The following is a 23,615-nucleotide window of genomic DNA, read 5'->3' as shown; positions in this document are numbered from 1 at the left end:
TTTTTTTGTTGTCTCATAAAGAATTCTCCTTGGTCTTCATAACTCTACCTTTTGTCTTTCATATATAATATACATCTCTCCCTCCACTTCTACCTCCTTTTCTTATTATGTCTTTTACAGTAAGTACAAGCAGGGCTTGCGAACCTATTGTTGCCTAGTGGGGTGGTCCTCACCTTGTCTTCGTGTCTCCCCATTGTCTTTCATTATATCCTTTAAGGAATAGCCCTAAAGCCTGTGCTTTTCTTTTTCTTTCTTTCTTTTTTTTTTCCAAGACAGGGTCTCACTCTGTCACTTAGGCTGGAGTTCAGTGGTACAATCTCAGTTCACTGCAGTTCTGACCTTCAGGGCTCAGGTGATTCTCCCACCTCAGCCTGTAGTGAGACTACAGGTATGCACCACCACATCCAGCTAATTTTTTTTTTTTTTGATAGAGACTGGGTTTTACCATGTTGCCCAGGCTGGTCTTGAACTCCTGGGCTCAAGCGATCTGACCCTCCTTGGCCTCCCAAAGTGCTGGGATTACAGGTGTGAGCCACTGTGCCTGGCCCCTGCTTTGCTTTTTCTGAAGAGGACATTCTCCAACTGATGTAAGCATACCTTCATAATTGTGACTTGTTACCAGCTGGCCTAGGCCAAAATCTATTACATAGAACAACAGTTTGCTGAAATATTTTATTCAACATGATTCCATTTGATTGATAAGAACAGTTTACTATGTCTTTATCTATGGACCCTATCCAAAGTATTCTTTTATTTATTTATTTTTTTGGAGATGGAGTCTAGCTCTGTCGCCCAGGCTGGAGTGCAATGATGCAATCTCGGCTCACTGCAACCTCCGCTTCCTGGGTTCAAGCAATTCTCCTGCCTCAGCCTCCTGAGTGGCTGGGATTACAGGCATGCACCACCACACCTGGCTAATTTTGTTTCCATTTTTAGTAGAGACAGGGTTTCACCACATTGGCCAGGCTGGTCTAGAACTCCTGACCTCAAGTGATCTGCCCACCTCGGCCTCCCAAAGTGCTAGGATTACAGGTGTGAGCCACTGCACCCGGCCCCAAAGTATTCTTTATACAGATACAAACAGAGTGCAATTGTTGTAAAAGCACCATTGGCTTATTTCTAAATCTCCGAATTGAAAATAATGGTTTTAATATTCAAAATTAAAAATTAATAAAATATTCAACTTACACATATGTTCAGAGATAAATATTTAAGCATTTTAAATATTTATATTCATTGTGAAATCATTAGCACCATTTCTTGTGGAAAATGCAATGCAGCTCTTTGTCTCACCTAGTAGATTGAACTCAAGTTGCCTTTTCACTGCTGTGCCCAAGGTCAAAAACAATGTGTATTTCTATATCTGAGATTGTATTCCAAGATTCCAGCCTTTCTTTACTGGAAGCATTTTAAAGGCTGTTTTCCCCCAAGAACATTTATTCAACCAATAAATCCTTATTAGCTACCCACTGTGAGCTGTTTTAATTGCTAGGAATACGGCAGGGAACACAACAACGCTCCTGCTCTTAGGGAGCTTACATTTTAGTGGGAGGAGATAGAGGAGAAGTCGGTAAGCAAAACGTACGTCAGAAGGCACTAAGTGCCATGGAGAAAAGTGTGACTAAAAAGGGGAATGAGGAGTGCTGGGCGAGGGGGTGAAGGAGAGGAATGGTCGCAACATTTAATAGGTCAGGGAATGTGTACAGTAAAGGAACATTTGAGCAAAGACTTGATGGAGGTGAGGAAGCCAGCCATTCAAGTATCTAAGGGATGAGACTTTCAGGCCAAGGGAATAGCAAGAGTGAAATCCCTAATGGGGAGGACGCCCGGCGTGTTTGAGAAGATCTATGTGGCTGGAGTAGAGTAAGCAAGAGGTAGAGGGGAGTAAGCATGAGGAGCGTAAGCATGAGGAGCACAGTAAGCACGAGGCAGCAGAATGGCCAGATCACATAGAGCCTTATAAGTCACTGTGAGGACTTGAGCCATGAGAAGGCAATGGAGGGCTTTGAGCAGAGGAATGAAATGATCTCACTTACGTTTTAGCAGGATCACTCTTGTTGACATGTGGAAAACAGGCTGGAAGGGGGAAAAGGAGACTAGTTAGGCTATTGCAAGAGATACCAGGCAAGAAATTATGGTAGCATGGACCAAGGTGGTAACAGTGGAAATGTTGAGAAATAATTGAATTCTGGATATGTTGTGAAGGTCTCACTTGACAGAGTTTGCTGATGGATTAGACATAAAGTATAGTAGAAACAGAGGAGTCAAGCAGATCCTAATGGTTTTGGACTGAACATTTAGAGCGATAGAGCTGTTGCTTTCTGGGATGAGGACGAGCACAGGAAGTGCACCATTCTTTAGGGTGGGAAGAAGTCAGCATATGCTGAGTTTGAAATGGAGTTTAGAAAAAGCCTACTCAAGTTCCTAACAAATGAAAGGACCTCCTAAGAATCAGGAAACCTAAGTTATGTCTCAAGGCATATTATTGATGAGCTCTAAGACTCTGAGTAATTACTTTATCTCTGTGGATCTCGACTTCTTCCTCTGTTAATCATTAGACTGAACCTGTTAAAATCCCTTCTAATTGTGATTCTTTTGTGCTCTTCAGTGGTTTTCAGAAGACAGTTGATCAAAATGCCTTTTCAGATTACTATGCAACTATATTGTATAAAATGCAATATTTTGGGATGATGACATTTGATGTTTAATATATAGTTAATGGTTTATTGTAAACTTTGGTGCTAAAATTGTTCTTCTAAAATGTGTGGGGAAAAGTCAATAAAAAGAGAACTCTGGATTGCTTGTGTTTCTACCACCTGTTATTTTAAATAGTGGAGAATGTCATTTTCCCCCAAGGAATTCAATATGCTTTGTAGATATTATACTAAAATTACATTTTAGTTTAATTTAAATCTTGTTGGAAGTGACTGGTACATGGTAGGCCCTCAGTATGTGTTTGTGGAATGAATAGATCAATTAGAAATGAAAATGCTATCATTAATTTTACACAAGGTACCTTTCAGAAGATATTATGTGTGTGATTCACTGCCTTCTTTAAAACTTCTGCCATCTCTTTTATTTACATGGTAGTAGATATAATTACTCTTTTTTAAAGAAGTGGGGTAGAAAATGGCTAATTGATTCACCCAGTCATCACCCATCTGATAAAAGAAGTGAACCAGCCTTATCATCATTCTCCTCAAAAGCTGAAAATATGTGCTCAGACCTCATACTACACAGTGCTCTGAAAAGCAGTTCAGCAGCTATGTTGTTATGTTGACCTCTGTGTTATGTTGGTGTTCATATCTAAAGCTGTGATACATCTATAGAGTTTTGAGAAGCAATCTGGGCACACTAAACAGTAAATATTACTGTCTAAAATACAATCTTCCCTGCTAAATGACATACTAGCCAGAGTGCCTTAGATTATCTCTTTGTATAGTTTGTTTGCTTCTCTAAAATGGAGGTAGGTCAGCTGTCTCTACTAAACTCTGTCACTACTGAAAATATGAAAATTAGCCAGGTGTGATGGCACACCTGTAATCCCAGCTACTCGGGAGGCTGAGGCAGGAGAATCGCTTGAACCCAGGAGGCAGAGGTTGCAGTGAGGTGAGATAGCGCCACTGCACTCCAGCCTGGGTGACAGAGTGAGACTCTGTCTCAAAAAAAAAAAAAAAAATAGATTCTGTGTCTTCTACCCCGAGTGTTCCACTGTGCTTGCAATCCAGTACTAAGCTAAGTCAGAGTAGCATTGCAAGAAGAGTGAAATTGACACCACACCACCACCCCCTTCCCCTAAGCCATTGCCAATCTGATTAAACCTTCTCTCTGCAGGACGGGTCTATCTTAATTTACTTTTTGACTTTTGACTCATGGTCAACAAAATGAAACAAAACCATCCTGAGAATTAAATGGTTGATGCTAGGATATAGCACCAAATTAGTGGAAAAATAAACTTTAGTTCAAAATACTAAAACTAAGTTCAATAATCATACGGTTCACAGTTGCGTTATTTTCTCACACGTCAGACATCAGAAGTTCCTTGGCTGTTTACATCCTGTTCTTGTATTTCCATTTCATGCAGCTATCTAGTTTTGAATTTCTTGCCAATTGTAGACACTGTCCCTCTTGAGAGCTAAAAAGCACACAATTTGTTATTTGGTTCAAAGCTGCTGCAGTTTTTCAGAGGGATTTATTGTGCAGATCTTGTCAAAGCAATACTGTTTACCCACCATTTGTATACAGGAGTACAACAGCACAGTGTGGTTGAGACTACAGGGCAAACATTGTGCTAAGTTAGGTAAGCCCAGTGATGTAAATATGGGGTAATTTATAAAGCTTTTAGAAAAACAAGATTTGTTAATCTGATAGTGTTTGGAGGTGCGGCTTTTAAATAATTACTATTTTTCACATTGCAGATTTCAAAGAATTTTTGATCAGGATGCAAACCAAGAGACCATTTTTGAAAACATTGCCAAACCAGTTGCCGGGAGGTAGGATTTCCCATATTTTGTTCGGTGGACTCGTGGTTTTTCATGTCATCTTCAATTCTCAGATAACTGTGGTAGTGTGCTCAAGTGTGTCAATTATATACTTAGGCTGCAGGACATGTAATGATGATAGCATTAATACCTTCTGTTCCTATAACCATTTGTTTTAGATTTAGATTCTGGGTCTCAAAACAAAACAAAACAAAATAACACAGCGAAATAGACTAGCTATTGTTACTCCTATTTGTAAAGATATATAAACTGAGGGTCACAGAAATTAAGTGACACTACTCAGGGTTGCATGGGTAGTGGTGGCAGAGTCCTAGACGATTTTCTGACTGTTAAGTTCAGTGTTCTTTCCTCAGTACAGTACGTCAAACATACGGTTAGATGGACAAAGGATAAGGTATGGGTGGCACCTGGGAGGCTGCCTAATGATGCTGGCCCTGCTCTACCCCAGGGTCATTTCAAAGCTTGGCCCTTTGGTTTAATATATCTAGCTAATTTTAGGCTGCTGACTACTAGAACCAAACTCACATGAGAGTGCCAAATAAATCAGAATGCCAATTTATTAATATGTCTTGGCAGTCTCCTAGGGACTAGACACTCAAGCCCTTTGATAAGCACACAGTCCTCTTATAGGGAATCCATATGGAAAACTACTGCTAATAAGCTTGCTTTCTGATCTGAAATCATTTGGATGATGCTAATGACCTAATGATAATCCCAAGATATATTAATCTTTACAGTTAAATAATGAAAATTATACCTGCTAAATGAGCCCAGTTTTCAAGTCTGCTCATCAGTACACCTTTTTTAGTGGACATTGCTGGGAACACAGTGCCACATTTTGTCTCTCAAACTCCTGTTTTATGAATCCTGTGCAAACCATGCCCTTCTCTTTTTAATACAGTCTTCCTTCATTAGGTAACTTACAATCAAGAAGGCTTAAACTATTTTAGAGTTATAATCACAATCCAATAACACCTCTTTAGATGAAATTCAAGTCTCCTTGATTAGATGTCAAACATTTCTCAAATTCCCTTCTTTTTAGCAATCATTTGGGCTGTGTCATTTTTCAGATAGCTAGTTTCATGTGTTTTATTTTTAAATTTCCTAACATCATTCAGGAAGGGAAACTTAAGTTTCTTTTTCATGGATGCCTAGGTTTTCCTTCCACTACAGACTCTCTCATCTTGACCCCACTTTCTCCTCCAGCTACTGCCCTTTTCTTCAGCTTTCTTTTATAGAAAATATATTTGAAATGGCCAACTATATTCACTACTTCAGTTCCTCTCCTAAACCCTGTTCTTATCATGCTTTTGCCTCCACTGCCTCACTGAAATTGTTTTTGTCAAAGTCAGCTATGACTTCTATTTGCTAAATTTAATAATGATCATTTCCCAGTCCTCATGCTATGTGATATGTCTGCCATTTTGACACAGCCGATCACTTCGTCCTCCTCCAAATACTTTCTTCACTTGTTGCACTCTCCTGGTTCTCCATTCCTTCTCAGTTAATTTATGCGGTTTTAATTGTATGTACTGACCATTTCCTCTTGCTGTTCCCTCTGCCTGGAATTCTCTTCCCTCAGAAATCTGCACGATTTCTCCCTCAGCAACTTGAAATCTTTGCTTATAGTGGCTTTCTCAGTAAGGCCTTCCTGTAGTACCTTATTTAAAATTGCACCTCCCTATTTGACTTTATTTATTTTAGCACATATCACCATCTGACTTTTTTATTATTATTATTTTACTTTAAGTTCTAGGGTACATGTGCACAACGTGCAGGTTTGTTACATAGATATGCACATGCCATGTTGGTTTGCTGCACCCATTAACTCGTCATTTACATTAGGTATTTCTCCTAATGCTATTCCTCCCCCTGTCCCCCACCCCATGACAGGCTCTGGGGTGTGATGTTCCCCACCCTGTGTCTAAGTGTTTTCATCGTTCAATTCCCACCTATGAGTGAGAACATGCAGTGTTTGGTTTTCCATCTTGTGAGACGGGGTTTCACCATCTTGGCCAGGCTGGTCTTGAACTCCTGACCTCGTGATCCACCCACCTCAGCCTCCCAAAGTGCTCAGATTACAGGTGTGAACCACTGCGCCCGGCCCTGACATATTACGTAGTTTAATTCTATATTAGTTTTTGTGTCTATTTGCCTCCACTAAAACAAAGCTCCATGAAGGCAGGGGCTTCGTTTTATTCACTGATGTGACAAACTCCATGATAACAAGATTTCAAAACCAACAGGCAAGAGCACTTTTATCCAAGCAGCTCAAGTTGGTCCTAGTGGGTTTTATCTTTTATCAATAAGAAATATTCCTCTTTATCCTTTTTATTACTTTTCTTCTTGTATTCTTTTTTTTTTCCTGAAATTAGATTTGCTATTTTTTTCTGTCAGCCTTTGTCTTATCTTTCTCCTTCTCCTAGTTCCACTGCCTTGTGACATTTTGTTTTTAAGAATGGGCCTGATAAATAAAATATAGCTGCTTTTGCCTTTTTAGCTAAACCCACAGTTCTTGATCTTTAATTAGTTACTTTAACCAGTTTATCTTTATTAGGATCACCATGATTTGGAGCTATTCCTCCTATGTTATTTTCTTTCTCCTCTTTATTATACTCCCTAATTTTTTTTCCTTTCTTGCTTTTTGTTGGTTTGACTGTTGTTGCTGCTTCCATTTTCTTTCTCAAGTTGTACATTGTACTTCAACGGCTCTAGTTTAAATTCAGATATTTAAACATTTGTATTTTTCTCAACATCAAAAACGTTGTCTATGTCTCTATCTTGCTCTCTCTGTCTTTTCTCTAGTCAAGAATGTTAGGATGCTTTTACTTTGCCTCTCCTATACCTCTACAACTTCCACTGTGGAGATCAACTGATATTTCTGTCTGAATTATTATTATTAATTTTTATTAACACTTATTTTAATTATCTCAAAGTTATACCTATTTCTTTGTCTATCACTGTTTCTTGTATTCGTGTCTAATTCTTAGATTCCTTTTGGTAATCATCCTTTAATAACATCTTAGAAAAAATTCAGGACTGGGGAACTTTCTGAAGTCTTTCCTTTCCCTTCACAGTTAAATGAGCCCAGGAGTTCAAGACCAGCCTGGGCAACATAGTGAGACTTTTGTCTCTATAAATAATTTTAAAAATCAGCTAGGCATGGTGGTGCATGCCTATAGTTCCAGCTACTCAGGAGTTTCAGGTAGGAGGATCACTTAAGCCCAGCAGGTTGAGGCTGCTATACCCGGCCATTTGACTGGGTATAGCACTGTACGTTAACAGTTCTTTCCTCTCAAACTGAAGATACTGCTCCATTGTCTCTTTGCATACAGGGTTGTTGAAAAGATGTCCATGCCAATCTGATTCTTATTTCTTTTTAGACATACTTTTAAAATTTTTTTTTTTACTTTCCAAGTGTTTTTAGGATTTTTTTCTTTTTTTGTTTTTATGAAATTTGATATTAATGAGTCTAGGTATGGATTTTTTTTTCATGTATTCTTATCTCTCAGTCAGCTATTTCAATCTGAAAACTCAAGTTCAAGGGCCATCACAGGGACCATTTCTTTGGTAATTAAAAAAAAGTTCTTTCTTTTTTTAAAAAAGTGATCTCATTTTTATTTATTTATTTATTTATTATTTAATTTTTTAATTTTTAGTTTTTGAGACATAGTCTCACTCTGTTGCCCAGGCTGGAGTGCAGTGGCATGATCACCGCTCACAACAGCCTTGACCTGCTGGACTTAAACGATCCTCCTGCCTCAAGGCCTCCCGTGTAGTTGAAATTACACATGCATGCTACCACACCCGGCTAACTTTTTAAATTTGTTATAGAGATGGGGTCTCAGACTGGTCTCACACTCCTGGGCTCAGGTGATCCTCCCACCTCGGCCTCCCAAATAATTTTCTTACCCTAACATATCTATTCTTTCTTTCTGGACCTGGCAGTCCTGTCCTTCAAATATTATAACTTCCCATTCCCAGTTCTCCTCTCTTTGCCCTGTGGTTCTCAGTTCTGCAAGAATTCGTCAGCACATAGGCCAGGCGCGGTGGCTCACGCTTGTAATCCCAGCACTTTGGGAGGCCGAGGCGGGCGGATCACGAGGTCAGGAGATCGAGACCACGGTGAAACCCCATCTCTACTAAAAATACAAAAAAAAATTAGCCGGGCGTGGTGGCGGGCGCCTGTAGTCCCAGCTACTCGGAGAGGCTGAGGCAGGAGAATGGCGGGAACCCGGGAGGCGGAGCTTGCGGTGAGCCGAGATTGTGCCACTGCACTCCAGCCTGGGCGACAGAGCGAGACTCCGTCTCAAAAAAAAAAAAAAAAAAAAAAAAGAATTTGTCAGCACAGACTTCCAGCGTGGTAATTTGCTTTTCAGTCATGTGAATTCTTCTTTATCCCTCTAAATTTTTTAATTTTTACTATTTTATTTTTCATTTCTAGGAAATGAAAAAGTCTATTCTTGCTTGTGAATGTGATATCCTCCCTTTCCCTCTGAAGATAATGATCTTCTTTTGAAACATTGGGTTTTTTTTTCTGTCTTCTTTTTCTTTATGTGTATGTTCTTCTGATGAGTTTGGTGCCTTGCTTTCCTGGTACAGATTTCCCTCAGATATTGGTGATTCTTTGTGGTGGGCTTATCCCTGTCATTTGAGAATGCTGTTGTCTGTTTGAGCATGCTGTTTCTGTTCACTGCGGCCTACCCTTGTGTCTATGGGGAAGGGCTGGCATGTGCTGAGGGCATGGTGTGTTTATTTGCTAGGCCTGAGGCCCTCTTTCCTCCAGGGTGCTAGGAGTATCTTACTGTCCCTAATCCAAGCTTCTCCTCTGCAGAAACATGTACCGCAACCGTGAATAGACAGATGGGGGCAGATTCACATTTTCTTCTCATTCATCTCTGTAGGAGAGGGTTGTTAAGCAAATTGACTTATTTAAGAGCCTGGGGAGGGAATCACTTTTTTCATTGACTTTAAATATGCTATATACAGGATGTTTATATTTTATGCAAATTTAAATTGTATGACTTTGAAATGGGAAAACATAAAATACTAATAAAATAAAGTGTCATTTATGCACAATATTTAAAGTAACATATCCCCATACATTGAAAATCAAATTTTTAAGAATTACATAATTTGGCAGGCCTTTGAATGGAGACTGTACCACTTTAGATATTAAACAGAAATGTCTGCTATTCCTAGTGAAGATTAGCCTTCAAGAACACATTCCCAACATAAAATCTGACCACTTTAAACAAGCCCTTTAGAGTTATTCTACTGGGTTAACACATTGTAGCTTAATTCTGGTTACTGTATGCAATTAAGGCTAAATAAAACTAATCACATTTCTGTCCAAAATTCTGTAATTCAGGGATCTCACCAATTTAGACATCTTTTCTACTTAGTCCAAACCAGTGATATCATGTGCATGACTGTATAGCAGGGGTCCCCAAAGCCCCAGGCCACGCACCGGTACCAGTCTGTGGCCTGTTAGGAACTGGGCCACACAGTAGGAGGTGAGTGGTGGTGGAGGGAGCATTACTGCCTGAGCTCCACCTCCTGTCAGATCAGCTGCGGCATTAGATTCTCATAGGAGCACAAACCCTATTGTGAACTGTGCATGCGAGCAATCTAGGTTATACACTCCTTATGAGAATCTAATGCCTGATGATCTGAGGCGGAACAGTTTCATCCCAAAACCATCCCTCCAACAACACACAATTATTTGGTGGAAAAATTGTCTTTCACAAAACCAGTCCCTGGTGCCAAAAAGGGTGGGGACCAAAGCTGTATAGGACTGCATGTATGGGGAGAAATAGTAAAGCTTGAACTTTGTATTATTGGAAATTAAGTAAAATAATCTTTGTGGTTATTTATTATTTAGTACATTTCCACTAGGAAGTGCTTCATCATGATGCCTCTTCTAATCTCAGGTGTCTTTGAAATCTATTTGGGTTGATTAGTAACATGTCAAAACTGCCTTTTGTCGTCTGAATTTTGCTCATTAATTTCTGGATGAATTTTTTTTATAAAGGTAAGATTTAAGAAGTCTACCAATGTCTATGGTATTGCAGTATACAAAAGAGCATCTTGTTGTTTTTTTTTTTATTTGCTATTATGCTTCTCAAACTGAAGTGCATCAATCTCTGGAATATGTGGTAGGCTATCAGAATACCTGAAGCTTCAAGCAAAAATAGTACATTATCCTTGAGTGCCCATTTCATTCAAAGACTTAGGGAGGAAAACTATGAAGTCTAGACATTTATGAGGTCTTATCACACATCTATGTTTTACCTAAAAGCTTGGGATGTAGGAAATTTACTTTATGTGCAGTGAGTAATTTTGCAAAAATTTGGAAATTCAATGTTTTGTAAGAACATGATGGTTTGACCAAAATGAATAGAATGTGCACTGGCAGGAGGACTGGCTATGCTATGACACAGTCCCAGTAGCTGGTGCTGAACAGCTAAGGCACCTACACTACAATAAGGCCAATGAGGTTGGCTTTTGGAAAGCTATTAGTCATTGTGAGCCACCACTTGTTAACCTTTGATTTCACCAGTGATTAACATTATCAGGAGCAGCCTTTCAATTTATAGTTAAGAAGATTTCTCTTTTCCTTCACTCTCTTGTTACTGTAAAGAGACGGCTACCCTCTCAGATTTGGAGAAGGATGTGCTTGACTACTTTTGCACATGTGCTCTTGCTGGGTGGGAGGCCAAGGCTTGATGCAGGGGATTTTCTCATGGCAGGGGGCAGTACCACACTCTCAGTTGTACCCAGGTCATTGCCCAGCAGGACTTTTACCTGTTGCTCTTTAGGAAACAGGCTTTGCTGATAATGCTGTGGGTTGCCTAGCACACCCAGTTCTGCTAATCTAACCAGAGAAGAGATCCTTCTCTTTCAAGACAAGGAGGCCAGAATAGGGAGAAAAAGGCTCACAAAAGAGGATTAAAAAAAAAACTTAGTTATTCACTTCTGTGTACTCATGGTTTTACCTTTTGTGGCTCAAAATATTTGGCATCAAGTCAAATAATCCAATTCTGGCCCTAGCCCTGTGACTAACTCCCTATGTGACTCTGAATCAGACATATCACTTCTGAATCAGTTATCCCTTCTGAGAAAGGGGATGCTAATAACACTAAGTTTACAAGGTTGTTTTAAGGATGAAAAGAAACAATGTACTTTACAAGCATCAGTGCCCTAATTCAATGTAAAGGATGAAAAAATTAGAAATCTTTAATTTCTTTGCCACTTAAAAAACATGCTTAGTGACCTCTGGTTCCAGACCAAGATAGAGTAGACACACTTCTCTCTATTCCCCTTACTAAGTACAGCAAAAGACTCTGGACGTCATATACAAAGAAACATGACTCTGAAAGTTGAAGAGAAGGTAACCTAGCTAGAGACCTCAGGACCTGAGAAGTGACAGAATGGTGAATCCCCTTGGATTTTTCCCCTCATATATCTGCAAAGAGCGGGGACACTTAACCACCCTGCCCAGATTGGATGCTGGAGAAACCAGACATCCAGAAACACCAGTGGGCTCGACAGAATCCTCAAGAAGAGTCTACTGTCTCTAGCAAGAGGGCCAGGGGACTGGCAGCCTAGCAAGACAGAAAACTTGTAGATACTAGTTGCCTTACTCCATCCAGATACCATGGAAAAACCCGTGACTCCACTTCTATGGGTTTTAAAGAGAAGGGGGCCCTAAGGGAAGTAAGGTTTCTACACTTCATTCAAACTGGTAAAATGTTAACAACAGTAGATCTCTGTAGTGATGGAATAGTTCTGTATTTTGATGGCAGTGGTGATTGCTTAATTCTACACATGTGAGAAAACGGCATAGAACTATACACATACATTGAACCAATGTCAATTTCCTGGTTTTGAAAATGGACTACAGTTATGCAATATGTAACCACTGGGGCAAATGGGATACAGAAAACTATTCTATACTCTCTTTATGACTTCCCGTAAATTTATCATTATTTCAAAATAAAGCAGTAAGAAAATCCTGAGTTAAAAAAATTTTAGTGACATTTGTTCTGTGATATTCTATTCTGTAAATTAGGCAATCTCAGTTATTGCACTGGAACTTCTCCCCCATGGGATTCAATAAAACTAATCCCATCTGAAATTCACAAAAACACCAGTGACATTTTGGTTTTTTTTCCAGGTTTACAGGAAACATTGTTCACCACTGAATTGTACAAAAACTCATTGCCTGTTCCCCAGATCCATTCAACTTCTGGCCACAATTGCACTTTGCCAGATGTGTTGTTTATAAACATGTACCTGCACTTGGCTTTACTTGCTGCTATGCTGAATTTCCTGATAACATTACATTTCTGGCTTTTGTGATGTTACAATTATACTTAAATTTAAACTTTTAAGTGTAACAATTTTAAAATTATATTTTCAACTGAGAACATGGTCTTATGATTAAAAACAGGGACACTAACATATCAGCTTAAAGCCATGTAATTATACAAGATGATGACCTTGACAAGCTCCATTAAGGACTTAACAAGGAAGGGGATAATATTCCCATTCTACCTACAGCCGGTGAATGTGAAGAAAACAACAGCAGTTGATGTAACAAGTATAGAATGTATTAAAGTTGCACATTTCAAACACAGATTTTATTACTGTAGGTAAAAAGTGAGCCTAAATCTGGGTTTCTCTTAAGAATAATTGATCAAGAAATTGCATACTATGATTTTTGCAATAATAACTACAAGTTATTCATAATTTTTGATAAAATACAGAAAAAAAAGCATAAGAGTTGCATGAAGCTATTTGATTGTAAGAAGTAGGATTCCTTGACAGAATATTGTATATGCAAGAGGTGAAAATTACTGGGTCAGCAGTAAAATAAAAAGCATTACTTGGATTAAAAAGTTAGCTGGGGGTTTCCTAAGATAATAAAAGAGACCAACCAGTGGATCGGAGATGCACTGATTCCTCAGCATGAAGAGACATCTCTTAAGCTGGTGCCTCCTGAAGCAGATCCTGAGGCTAGGATTCCGGGGAAAGTAATTTGTTTGGGAGGTGCGTTCAGGAAGCACCAGGAGTGCAGTAGGGAAGTGAGAAAGCGAAGGAAAGGAAGGTGGCGTCCTTTAAAGAGCAGGTTGCCACTGTAAGCAACTGGGACTTATTTCTACTGGTACCCACTGGGGAACTGTTAGGAACGTGTCTCAGAGTTGTCCCACCCAAGGGGCAAAGAAGTCAGGGCACTTGACCACTCCTGCCCATCATTGGTTGAAGGCTGCTTCTGGGGTGTTCACATCATGGCACTTTGAGCCTCACCTGTGTGTGAATTAAACTTCATGGAGGCAAGGACTCCTCTTTACCTTTGTTCACTGTTGTGTTCCCGGCTCCTAGAATAGTGTCAGGTGTCTATTAGATACTCTGAGTATTTGTTGAGGAAGAGAATTAGCAGATAGAGGACGATCCTTTAGCACCTGTCAGCCTTCCCTTTATTACTTAAATGCACAGTGATGGGCTTTATTTCTTATAAAGCGAGTTTTATTTTTGTTTCCTTCCTGAAGTACTTTTTGGACAGAGACCTTTTCAATGACTAAAATCATGCTATATAGACACCTGCTCTTTTGTCTAGGCCAGTGGTTCTCAAAGTGTGGTCCGTAACCCAGCAGCATCAACGTTACCTGGGCACTTGTTAGAAATGCACATACTCAGGCTCACCCAGACCTATTGAATCAGAACTATCTGTAGTTTAACAAGCCCTCCAGGTGATTCTGATGCACACTAAGGTTTGACGTTCACTCACCTAGGCCTACAGCTAGGTTGTGGGGTGATGCAGATAGGGACAGATGATACCGGTGGTATTTGTTGTTAGTATCTTTCTCAGAGATCCGAGATGCGCTCTAAACGACTTTATAATTCCGAAATTGGTATTTGTTTGTTTATAATTTACCTCCCACTTATTTCTAAAATAAATTAAAGCACCTTATCCTAAAGCCAGAACTGGCTTCGTATACATGAGACCTATGTCAGAACACAGGGCCCCATGCTCAGAAGGGACCCACTCTTGATTTAATGCACTATAGTTAACATTCACAGGAATGTTACAAGTTCAGAGAAATCTGAAACTATTTAGACTAAGTTAGGTGCTTAACAGATTATTTTCAGAAAGCTGAACATTTTCTCTAAAGATATAATTGGGGGAGACTATATAACACATTGACTAAGAGCATGGACTTTGGAGCCATATAAGTGCAGTTCAGATCCCAACTTTAATACTTATTAGCTGTGTGTCCTTGGGCAAGTTATTTCATCTTTCTCTGTCCTAGCTTTGTTTTTTTGTTGTTGTTGTTTGTTTGTTTTTAAGACGGAGTTTCACTCTGTCACCCAGGCTGGAGTGCAGCGGCATGGTCTCGGCTCACTGCAACCTCCGCCACCCAGGTTCAAGCAGTTCTCCTGCCTCAGTCTCCCAAGTAGCTGGGATTACAGGCATGTGCCACCCCACCCTGCTAATTTTGTATTTTTAGTAGAGACGGGGTTTTACCATGTTGGCCAAGCTAGTCTCAAACTCCTGACCTCAGGTGATCCACCTGCTTTGGCCTCCCAAAGTGCTGGGATTGCAGGCGTGAGCCAACATGTCTGGCCTAAACCAGCTTTTTATCTTTAAGTGGGGAAAATGATACTGTAATATCTACCTCATTTGCCATGACAATCCAATGAGCTGTACATGAAAATCACATGCCCCAGTCTATGTGATTGCTCACTAAGTACATAGTGCATGCTCAATGAGTATTAGCTGTCATCCATTTTTGGCTCCCCACCAACATTTTTATAGAAAAGGATTTTCATCCCAATTCAGAATTTTACCAAGTTATGAATGTTCTTCTGTATGATTTTTTCCCCCTTAACTCATTTTAGATTTGGTTTCTCCCGAGGCACCAAATAGTTTGCAATTTTATATCAGATCTTTAATTCAGGACTTGAGGATATATTTACAAATAATCCAAAGGTATTTCTAGTTATTATTTCTCACCGTGATAGCCTCCAAAAGAAAGATATGTAAAGAACACAAATAGAAGGCAAGGTGTTCTGGAAAATCCTTCCTATACAAATGTGTAGTGATTGATTACAACTGGCAAGATTTTTACTATAATTATTTGACTTTATAATTGACTGGCAAAAGCAAAATCATACTGAAAATATGTTGTTTGAATGGTTGGAGAAAATACAGCAGTAAATTTATCTCGTGCTTTATCACTTGCAGATCTAAATATCTTCATTTAAAAGTTCCTTTACTTGGAGCAGAGCACTTTTAGCAGAGTTTCTATCATTGTCAGTGAATTCGAACCTTACTGTTATACTAGGCCATGTGTTTCTGGTCAGAATTTTTAGTGTAATTCTTGCTAAATAATAGGAACAAATTTACTTATTAATTGATAACACTAAGAATACATATTATTTTATATAAATCTTTGCCAATGTAAGAGCAGTTTCACATATATTATCTCACCTAATTTTTATAATGACCCTATGGGTTGATAGGTATTATTATTCCCATTTTAGATGAAAAACAGGGCCCTGAGCATTTGATTGGTTTCTGCAGGGTTACCCAGTAATTAGGTTGTGGAGCTGAAACTAGAATAGATCTTCCTTTCATAGTCTTTTGTTTCTTAAATTGCTTTATCACACCCAGCATTTATGTGTTTCATTCAATTTCATTGAAATCATCCTTGCTAAATTCACTAATGATGTTCATGTCCCTGAATCGGTGGCCTTTATTCAGTCTTCATCCCATTTTACCTTTCAGTAGCATTCAACAGTATTAACTCTTTCCTTGTGGCCATGACAAATAGGCAAAATTGAGATGATTGTTTTGTCTTGGTGGCCGGGAGTTGCGGGGGGTGGCTTTTGTCTTGGTGGCCGGGGGGTGGAATTGGGAGTGGGGTGGAGTTAGGAAATGAAAGGCAACTTTCCCTTTTACTGCTCACCTCCTGAGTTTTTTCTCCTGTGCTCCAGATGCCCAAGTACTTTACCTACTGCATCCAACTCCCATGCTCTGTCAAATTTTTGCATGCACTAAATGACATTTCTTCCTTTTGTTCATAAAATTCTTCATTCAGTGTAGCTGTTCTCAGAGGAAAATAATTAGATATATGAAACTTCATTTGACATTCATTCTGCTAATATTTACTGAGTGTCAGCTGTATATCAAGCACTGCAAATAAGTCTTAACTTTCTTAAAGGAATTTGTGTTATTAACAGAAAGATCCTGACTGCCTTGGTGGCTCATGCCTACAATTCCACCACTTTGGGAGGCCAAGGTGGGAGGGTCGTTTGAGCCCAGGAGTTCAAGACCAGCCTGGAGAAAAATATTTTTGTTTACCAAAATTAGTCCAATTTCAGGCACAGCAATACACTGAAATGAAAGATATTAAGTTGTGTGAGAGACATATTGGGCAAGCATCCAATTATGTCATTGCCATACTTACAGTCCTCACAGCTTCTGATAAGGAAAAATGTTCCACCCAGTTTCCAGTGGAACTATGTTGTGATCCTGTGACACTGTCGTCTACAGCCATGGCTGAAGGAATCTGAGTCAAGGGCAGCAAAGCAAAGGCTGCCTGCTTATGGTATAGGAGGTCAATCTGGGGGCTAGAAGCATTGCCCAAGTAGAAATGAGCTGGGGCCATCAGACTCTCACTCTTGGCGGTGTAAACTGGGAAAATCTGGACAAATCGGGCTATTACCAGGAACAGAAGCTGAAAGGCATTCAGGTAGAGAGAATGAGAGTCTGGAAGGATCACTGTGGACAAGGAAATGACAGTTATGAATCAGCAGAGGCTATGCTAGACAAAGGTAAACAAGGAGAAGGGTCCTAAGAGATCTGGAGGCCTGGAGGAAATTCCCGTTTCCACATGCCCTCATATTCTTACAATTACCTTCCTTCTTGTTGGTTTTTGTTCATTATATCAGAAGCGTCTAATGAAATCAGGGCCACCTTTTATAAGTAGACTTGATCTATTTTGTATATAACAAATTTGTTGACCTGAGTAAAGATTGAGAAATTCCTTTTGAGTTCATATTGAATGTCCAAAAGCAAAATAATAGTTGTGTAAATGAAGTTTAATGCTTGAATCAGAGGAGTTTATTGAGCCTAGTCTCTAGTGTGAAATGCGAAACCAATATTCTTCACTAGTGACTGCAGGTGAAGCATATGATGTTACTTCTCTGCTCAGAACCCTTCAGTGGCTCCACATTTCACTCAGAGAAAAAGCCAGCTCCTTGTGATGGCCTAGAAGGAACTCTGGCGTCCTAGGCCTGGGCCTCGTGCAGTCCATTTGTTTTAACGCTCAGCGGTTGCTGCCTTGAAATTCTTAACAATTTTATCTTTGAACGTATGTTTTGTAAGTGAAGTCCTGTGAGACAACAAAGCATAAACCTGAACAGGGGAGATCTGTGGAGCAGCAGCACACACAAGTGGTTATGCTCCAGCAGCAGTTTGTGCGCAGGCAGGCTCAGGCACAGAGCAGCATCCACGCAATAGCATTTGGCCCGCTGTATACACCTCAGAGCAGTCCAGGATACCATGGGGACCCCAGCAGGAGGGTATCCTGGAACCTGGACCCAGATTAGCAGTAGCGGCTGTGGTGGCATGAGCAGAAGTGGCAGTGTGGCCATGCCAGAGCAGGGCTTCCCATGGGGGCTGGACCAGGACTTGCCTAGGAGGTGGCTATCCCGTAGGTACCAGAGCCAATCTCTTTGTCCTGAGTGTCTGAACAGAAACTTTTGGAGCTCAGGCAGCAAACTTGACCAGTAAATTATTACAAAATTAAAGTGTGCATGTTAACATCGCAATAAAACATATCAAGAAGTTGTTAGAATTCTTCAGAATTTAGAATTACCAGTTTTGAAAACTGCTGCAACTTTGTAAGGCAAATATCTAGAGGCTTAGAAATAAAAATTAAATTTAAAGGCTGGGTGTGGTGGCTCACACCTCTAATCCCAGCACTTTGGGAGGCTGAGGCAGGTAGATCACCTGAGGTCAGGAGTTCAAGACCAGCTTGGCCCTGTCTCTACTAAAAAATACAAAAGTTAGCCGGGCGTGGTGGCATGCGCCTGTAGTCCCAGCTACTCGGGAGGTTGAGGCATGAGAATGGCTTGAACTGGGAGGCAGAAGTTGCAGTGAGCCGAGATCGTGCCACTGCACTCCAGCCTGGGTGACAGAACAAGACTCCATCTCAAAAAAAAAAAAAAAAAATTAAAATTATGGATACCATTTTCATGTGAAAGTTCAGATGAACCAATTATTAATAAGACAATTTTGAAGTTAATTTTTTTCTCATAATAGTAACAATGAGGGAAATGCATACGCAGGTGTTTTGAATTATGAACTTACCATGAAGCTTCTTTCAGTTTCTTGTTCAACCTCCACAAGTGACAGGAAATATCATAGGAAACATTAAAATGCACTGTATATGTTTACATTTAAAACAAAATTCAAACTTCCATGAAACTGATTTGCATGTAGGGTTAAATGTTTTTAGAAAAATTAGTTTGCAAGAATCATCAGCTTGAACATACTAAAACTTACATTTTGAAGTAATTTACAGAAATTTACCTTAATGTTGTCACAGTTTATAAAATACTCTTAGCTCTAGTGATAACTGGGCTCAACCAAAAGATCTTTCTCCAAATTGAAAGTTAGCAAGAATTATAGAAAGAATGAATACGACCTACTATTTAATAGCACAACTATAGTCAATGTGTGACTATAGTCAATAATAACTTAAGTATACATTTTTAAAATAATTAAATGAGTGTAATTGGATTATTTGTAATACAAAGGATAAATGCTTGAGAGGATGTATGCCCATTCTTCATGATGTGATCATTATGCATTGCATGGCTGTATAGCCATATGTATCGCCTTAAATATTTACACCTACTATGGACCCACAAAAATTAAAAAGCTAAAAAATAAAAATGAAATCAGAAAAAATGATTTGTGAGCTTGCATGTATCAAAAATAATTGACTTTGCTTTCAATTATATCCATTGAAAATGAAGTTGCTAAAAATATAAACTTCAATGATCAAATAAATGAATATGTAGAAAAGGAAGCGAGGAAATGTGTGTGATCAGTCAAGATATATTAATAAAGTATTATTGTTTTTATGTTGTATAAAATTATAGCATCAACATATTATATTTTTGCAATTTGGAAATTTATCCCTTACTCATTTATTATTATTCCTCTAATTATAAGTTATCCCTGTATTACAAACACTAAAATGTTTTTAAGGGAAAAAGTTTTACATTTTGGTACCTTTAACAGCACTTTTCCTCTACTTTTTCAACAAGGGGCCCTGCGTTTTCATTGTGCACTGGGCTCCGCAACAGTTTAGCCAGCCCTGCCAAAAAGGCCTGCTTCCATGATCCACTTCCCCCTGGTAAACAAAGGGGACCTTACCTTATAGTTTTGTTTTATTTTTCTAATATTCTCCCTTTTGCTTACTCTGCTTCAGCTTTTAACATTCCGGAAACCTCTAGCCTTAAGGCTTTTTCCCTGGCTGTTGTCTGTGTCTGGAATGCTCTTTCCCCACATACCCAGATAGCTCACACTGTCACCTCTTTAAAGTCTTTGTTCAAATGATACCTTCTTAGTGAGGCCCATTCTGACCAGGCTACTAAAAACTGCAGCCCATCCCTGCCCCAACCACCATGGCATTCCTCACTCCCCTACCTGATGCCACTTTTTTTTCATAGCACTTATCATCTTCTAATATATAATTTACTTATGTGCTATGTCTATTGTACATTACCTGTCTCCTCTGCTAGAATGCAAGCTTCACAAGTACAGGGATCTTTTTGTTTTCTTCACTAATGATTCCCAGTCACATACAACAGTGCCAGCCCATAGTAAATACCCAGTAAATATGTGTGGAATGAAGCCTGAAACTATCAGTTAGACATGCAGCTGCTATGCAAGCCAAAATTATTCACATAACTGCAAGGTGTTATTCCTTGTTGTGCAATAGGCAAATTAGATTCTTGATTCCTCAAATTATTTGCAGCTACTGCTTTTGTATTTCCATTGATTTTAATTAATGAAAATTCCCGTTATAGAGCCATGCACTGAATGTGTGCTAATTAAATAGTGTTGTTCATGTAATTGTAGCATATTTAGAGCCATAAAAAGCTTTCAGAGTGCTAAAAACTTTGTTATAAAAGCTAAAACAGTTGTAAAATAAGAAAACCCCAATGGCTGAATTCTTTATTTGCTTGTTAAGAATATTTATTTCTTAGGAAACCCTATTTTGCCTCAATCTAAATGAAAATAGAAGTACCATATATTTTAACTTGGGAGTGTCTGTATTTTCACTCTGAGTTCGGCGCCTAGCCAATTGTGTCAGGAATTATTCTTATTCATAAATAAAATATTCTTCATCTATGGCTCTGTCGAGATTTAAATGTATATTTACTAACTTGTATTCACTCTCAAGCACTAGAATCTTTGGCAATCAGTATTTCTTTTTCTTATAATTTAAGCTTTGTTTACTTTATCATAAGAACACCACCTTTTCTTCTTACTGAGACAAAAATCAGGATTAATGTTACAGCTAGGAAGTATCCTTTTTAAATAAAATAACAAACTTCTTTCGTATGATACTTTTGAAAAAATGGAATTGCTTCTTTAATGGGAGAAATTGTGCTGAAAGCTGCTATGCTATGTTTATGTATCTGGTACAGGAAGTATTTCTATCAGTACATGAAAATCTGGATTTCCAAGGAAGCCACAAGAATAATGTAACATTTAAGTAGCAAGCCAAAGTTATTTTCTAAATGTTGATATGTAAAAACTGAATTAGCTTCTTGAAAAATAGTTAGAAGGATGAAAATCATGGCAATAATCTCATATCTATATTAGATGAAGTCATGCTGCAAAGATTCCCCAATTTCCATGTGATATTAATAATTATATGAGTAATAGTATATGAGTAAACGATGTAAGGTGCTAAGGAGATATTAAGATAGATGTTGAAAAGTTGTTGATTCTGTAGTTTCCCAATCTGTTTCATCCTTAATATTCTGGTGAACTTGTTAGGTCACATAGAAAAATGATCAGTCTAGGCCAGGTACGGTGGCTCATGCCTGTAATCCTAGCACTTTGAGAGGCCAAGGGGGGTGGATCACCTGAGGTCAGGAGTTTGAGACCAGCCTGGCCAACACAAAGAAACCCCATCTCTACTAAAAATACGAAAAAAGATTAGCTGAGTGTGTGGCACGTGCCTGTGATCCCAGCTACTCGGGAGGCTGAGGCAAGAGAATCACTTGAACCTGGGAGGCGGAGGTCGCAGTGAGCGGAGATCATGCCACTGCACTGCAGCCTGGCAAACAGAGCAAGACTCTGTCTCAAAAAAAAAAAAAAAAAAGAAAGGAAAAAGAAAACCGGTTAGTCTGGTATTAGTCTTCAGATCTTTTTCAATGACAACAGATGGAAACCCCCTGCAAAAGGGAATTTATTGGCTTACATAACTAGGAAGTCTAGAAATGTGTTGACTTCAATCTCAGTTTCCTCCATGTGGCCGACAGCACCAACTTGATAGGCTTATGAACCACCACCCTCAAGACAGGACATTGTCCTTTCTACTAGCTTCAGTAGAATTTCCACATGAGGATTCTGGAGTCACATCCCCATCCCCAGATCAGTCACTGTCACTTTGATTACCGTGGCTTCCTCAACCTGATTGTCAGTCCTTTCTGCACCATTTGAAAATAGGGAGAGGTTTCGACAAAGGACAGAAGTCGGTGATGCCACAGAAGAGAGATAAGAAAACAAACTGGGCAGGCCGGGCGCGGTGGCTCACGCTTGTAATCCCAGCACTTTGGGAGGCCGAGGTGGGCGGATCACGAGGTCAGGAGATCGAGACCACGGTGAAACCCCGTCTCTACTAAAAATACAAAAAATTAGCCGGGCGTGGTGGCGGGCGCCTGTAGTCCCAGCTACTCGGAGAGGCTGAGGCAGAAGAATGGCGTGAACCCGGGAGGCGGAGCTTGCAGTGAGCCGAGATTGCGCCACTGCACTCCAGCCTGGGTGACAGAGCGAGACTCTGTCTCAAAAAAAAAAAAAAAAAAAAAAAAAAAAAGAAAACAAACTGGGCAGATAAACTTCCGCTTTGGGTTAATAGGAAAAGTAAACAAACCCAAATCAATTAGAAGATACGTAGGAGATATTTCAAGGTTGAGGAAATTTAGAGATGACTATAGAAAATAAAAAAGAGTAGGGCTTGTTCACATTTTGGCTGTACCTGTGGCATCTAACAATTGTTTTTTTTTTTTTCTAATTCTGCCGTCTGTCTAACCATGGGAGGTTTACAGATACCTATACATTTTGGGTTGATTGTAGTTATACTAGATTTAAGAAAGAGCTAACACGAACTAGGTTCCTACTGTGTTTCAGGCTGTGAATACTTTGAGATGTGTGTGTGTGTGTGTGTCCAGTGTAAATACTGGACACACACACACAAACTTGGAGATACACACACATACACAATATCTCAAAGTATTTACAGCCTGACACGTAGTCGGAGCCTAGTGCATGTTAGCTCTTTTATAATATACATATTTATATATTATATACTGTACACACACACACACACACATTCTAGTTAAATCCATGAGGTGTAGATTCATCTGTGAAGAAAAACTTAAGACAATAGTGACTTAAAGTCATAAGCACTTACTATTTCACATACAAGAAACCTGCAGGTGGGCAGTCCAAGGCTGTATTGGCAGCTTCCTGGTCACTAGGGACTCAAGCTCCTTCTCCCTTGCTGTTGCACCATCTTTATCACATCACCTTGTGATACAGGATGGCTGCTTGAACTCCAGCTCAATTATGTACCTTCTAGGCAACAGAAAGGAAAAAGTGGGAAAAGAAGTTTGGAGCCCCTCATTTTTAAAGAGAATGTTTAGTACTATTATTTTTAAATTTTAGATTCAGGGGTACACGTGCAGGCGTATAACATGGGTATATTACGTGGTTCTGAGGTTTGGGCTTCTAATAATCCCATTGCCCGAGTAGTGAACATAGTACCCAACAGGTAGATTTTCAACTCTTGTTCC

At 39.3% G+C, this 23,615-nt stretch overlaps 1 protein-coding gene across 3 annotated transcripts in view; it reads left to right on the top strand.

Moving 5' to 3' along the window:
• Positions 1-23,615, top strand: part of KIF6 (kinesin family member 6) — a 373,885-nt gene that overhangs the window by 6,394 nt on the left and 343,876 nt on the right. For all 3 annotated transcript variants that reach the window (XM_058432302.1, XM_032141106.2, XM_032141109.2), the window contains exon 3: positions 4,419-4,493. In XM_058432302.1, coding sequence (XP_058288285.1) covers positions 4,419-4,493 — 75 coding nt within the window. The remainder of the gene's footprint in view (positions 1-4,418; positions 4,494-23,615) is intronic.

This window comes from Hylobates moloch, unplaced genomic scaffold (assembly GCF_009828535.3).
Source record: "Hylobates moloch isolate HMO894 unplaced genomic scaffold, HMol_V3 SCAFFOLD_20, whole genome shotgun sequence".
Lineage (NCBI taxonomy): Eukaryota > Metazoa > Chordata > Mammalia > Primates > Hylobatidae > Hylobates > Hylobates moloch.
The sequence above is the reverse complement of the archived record's forward strand: the minus strand, read 5'-3'. Positions and strand labels throughout refer to the sequence as shown.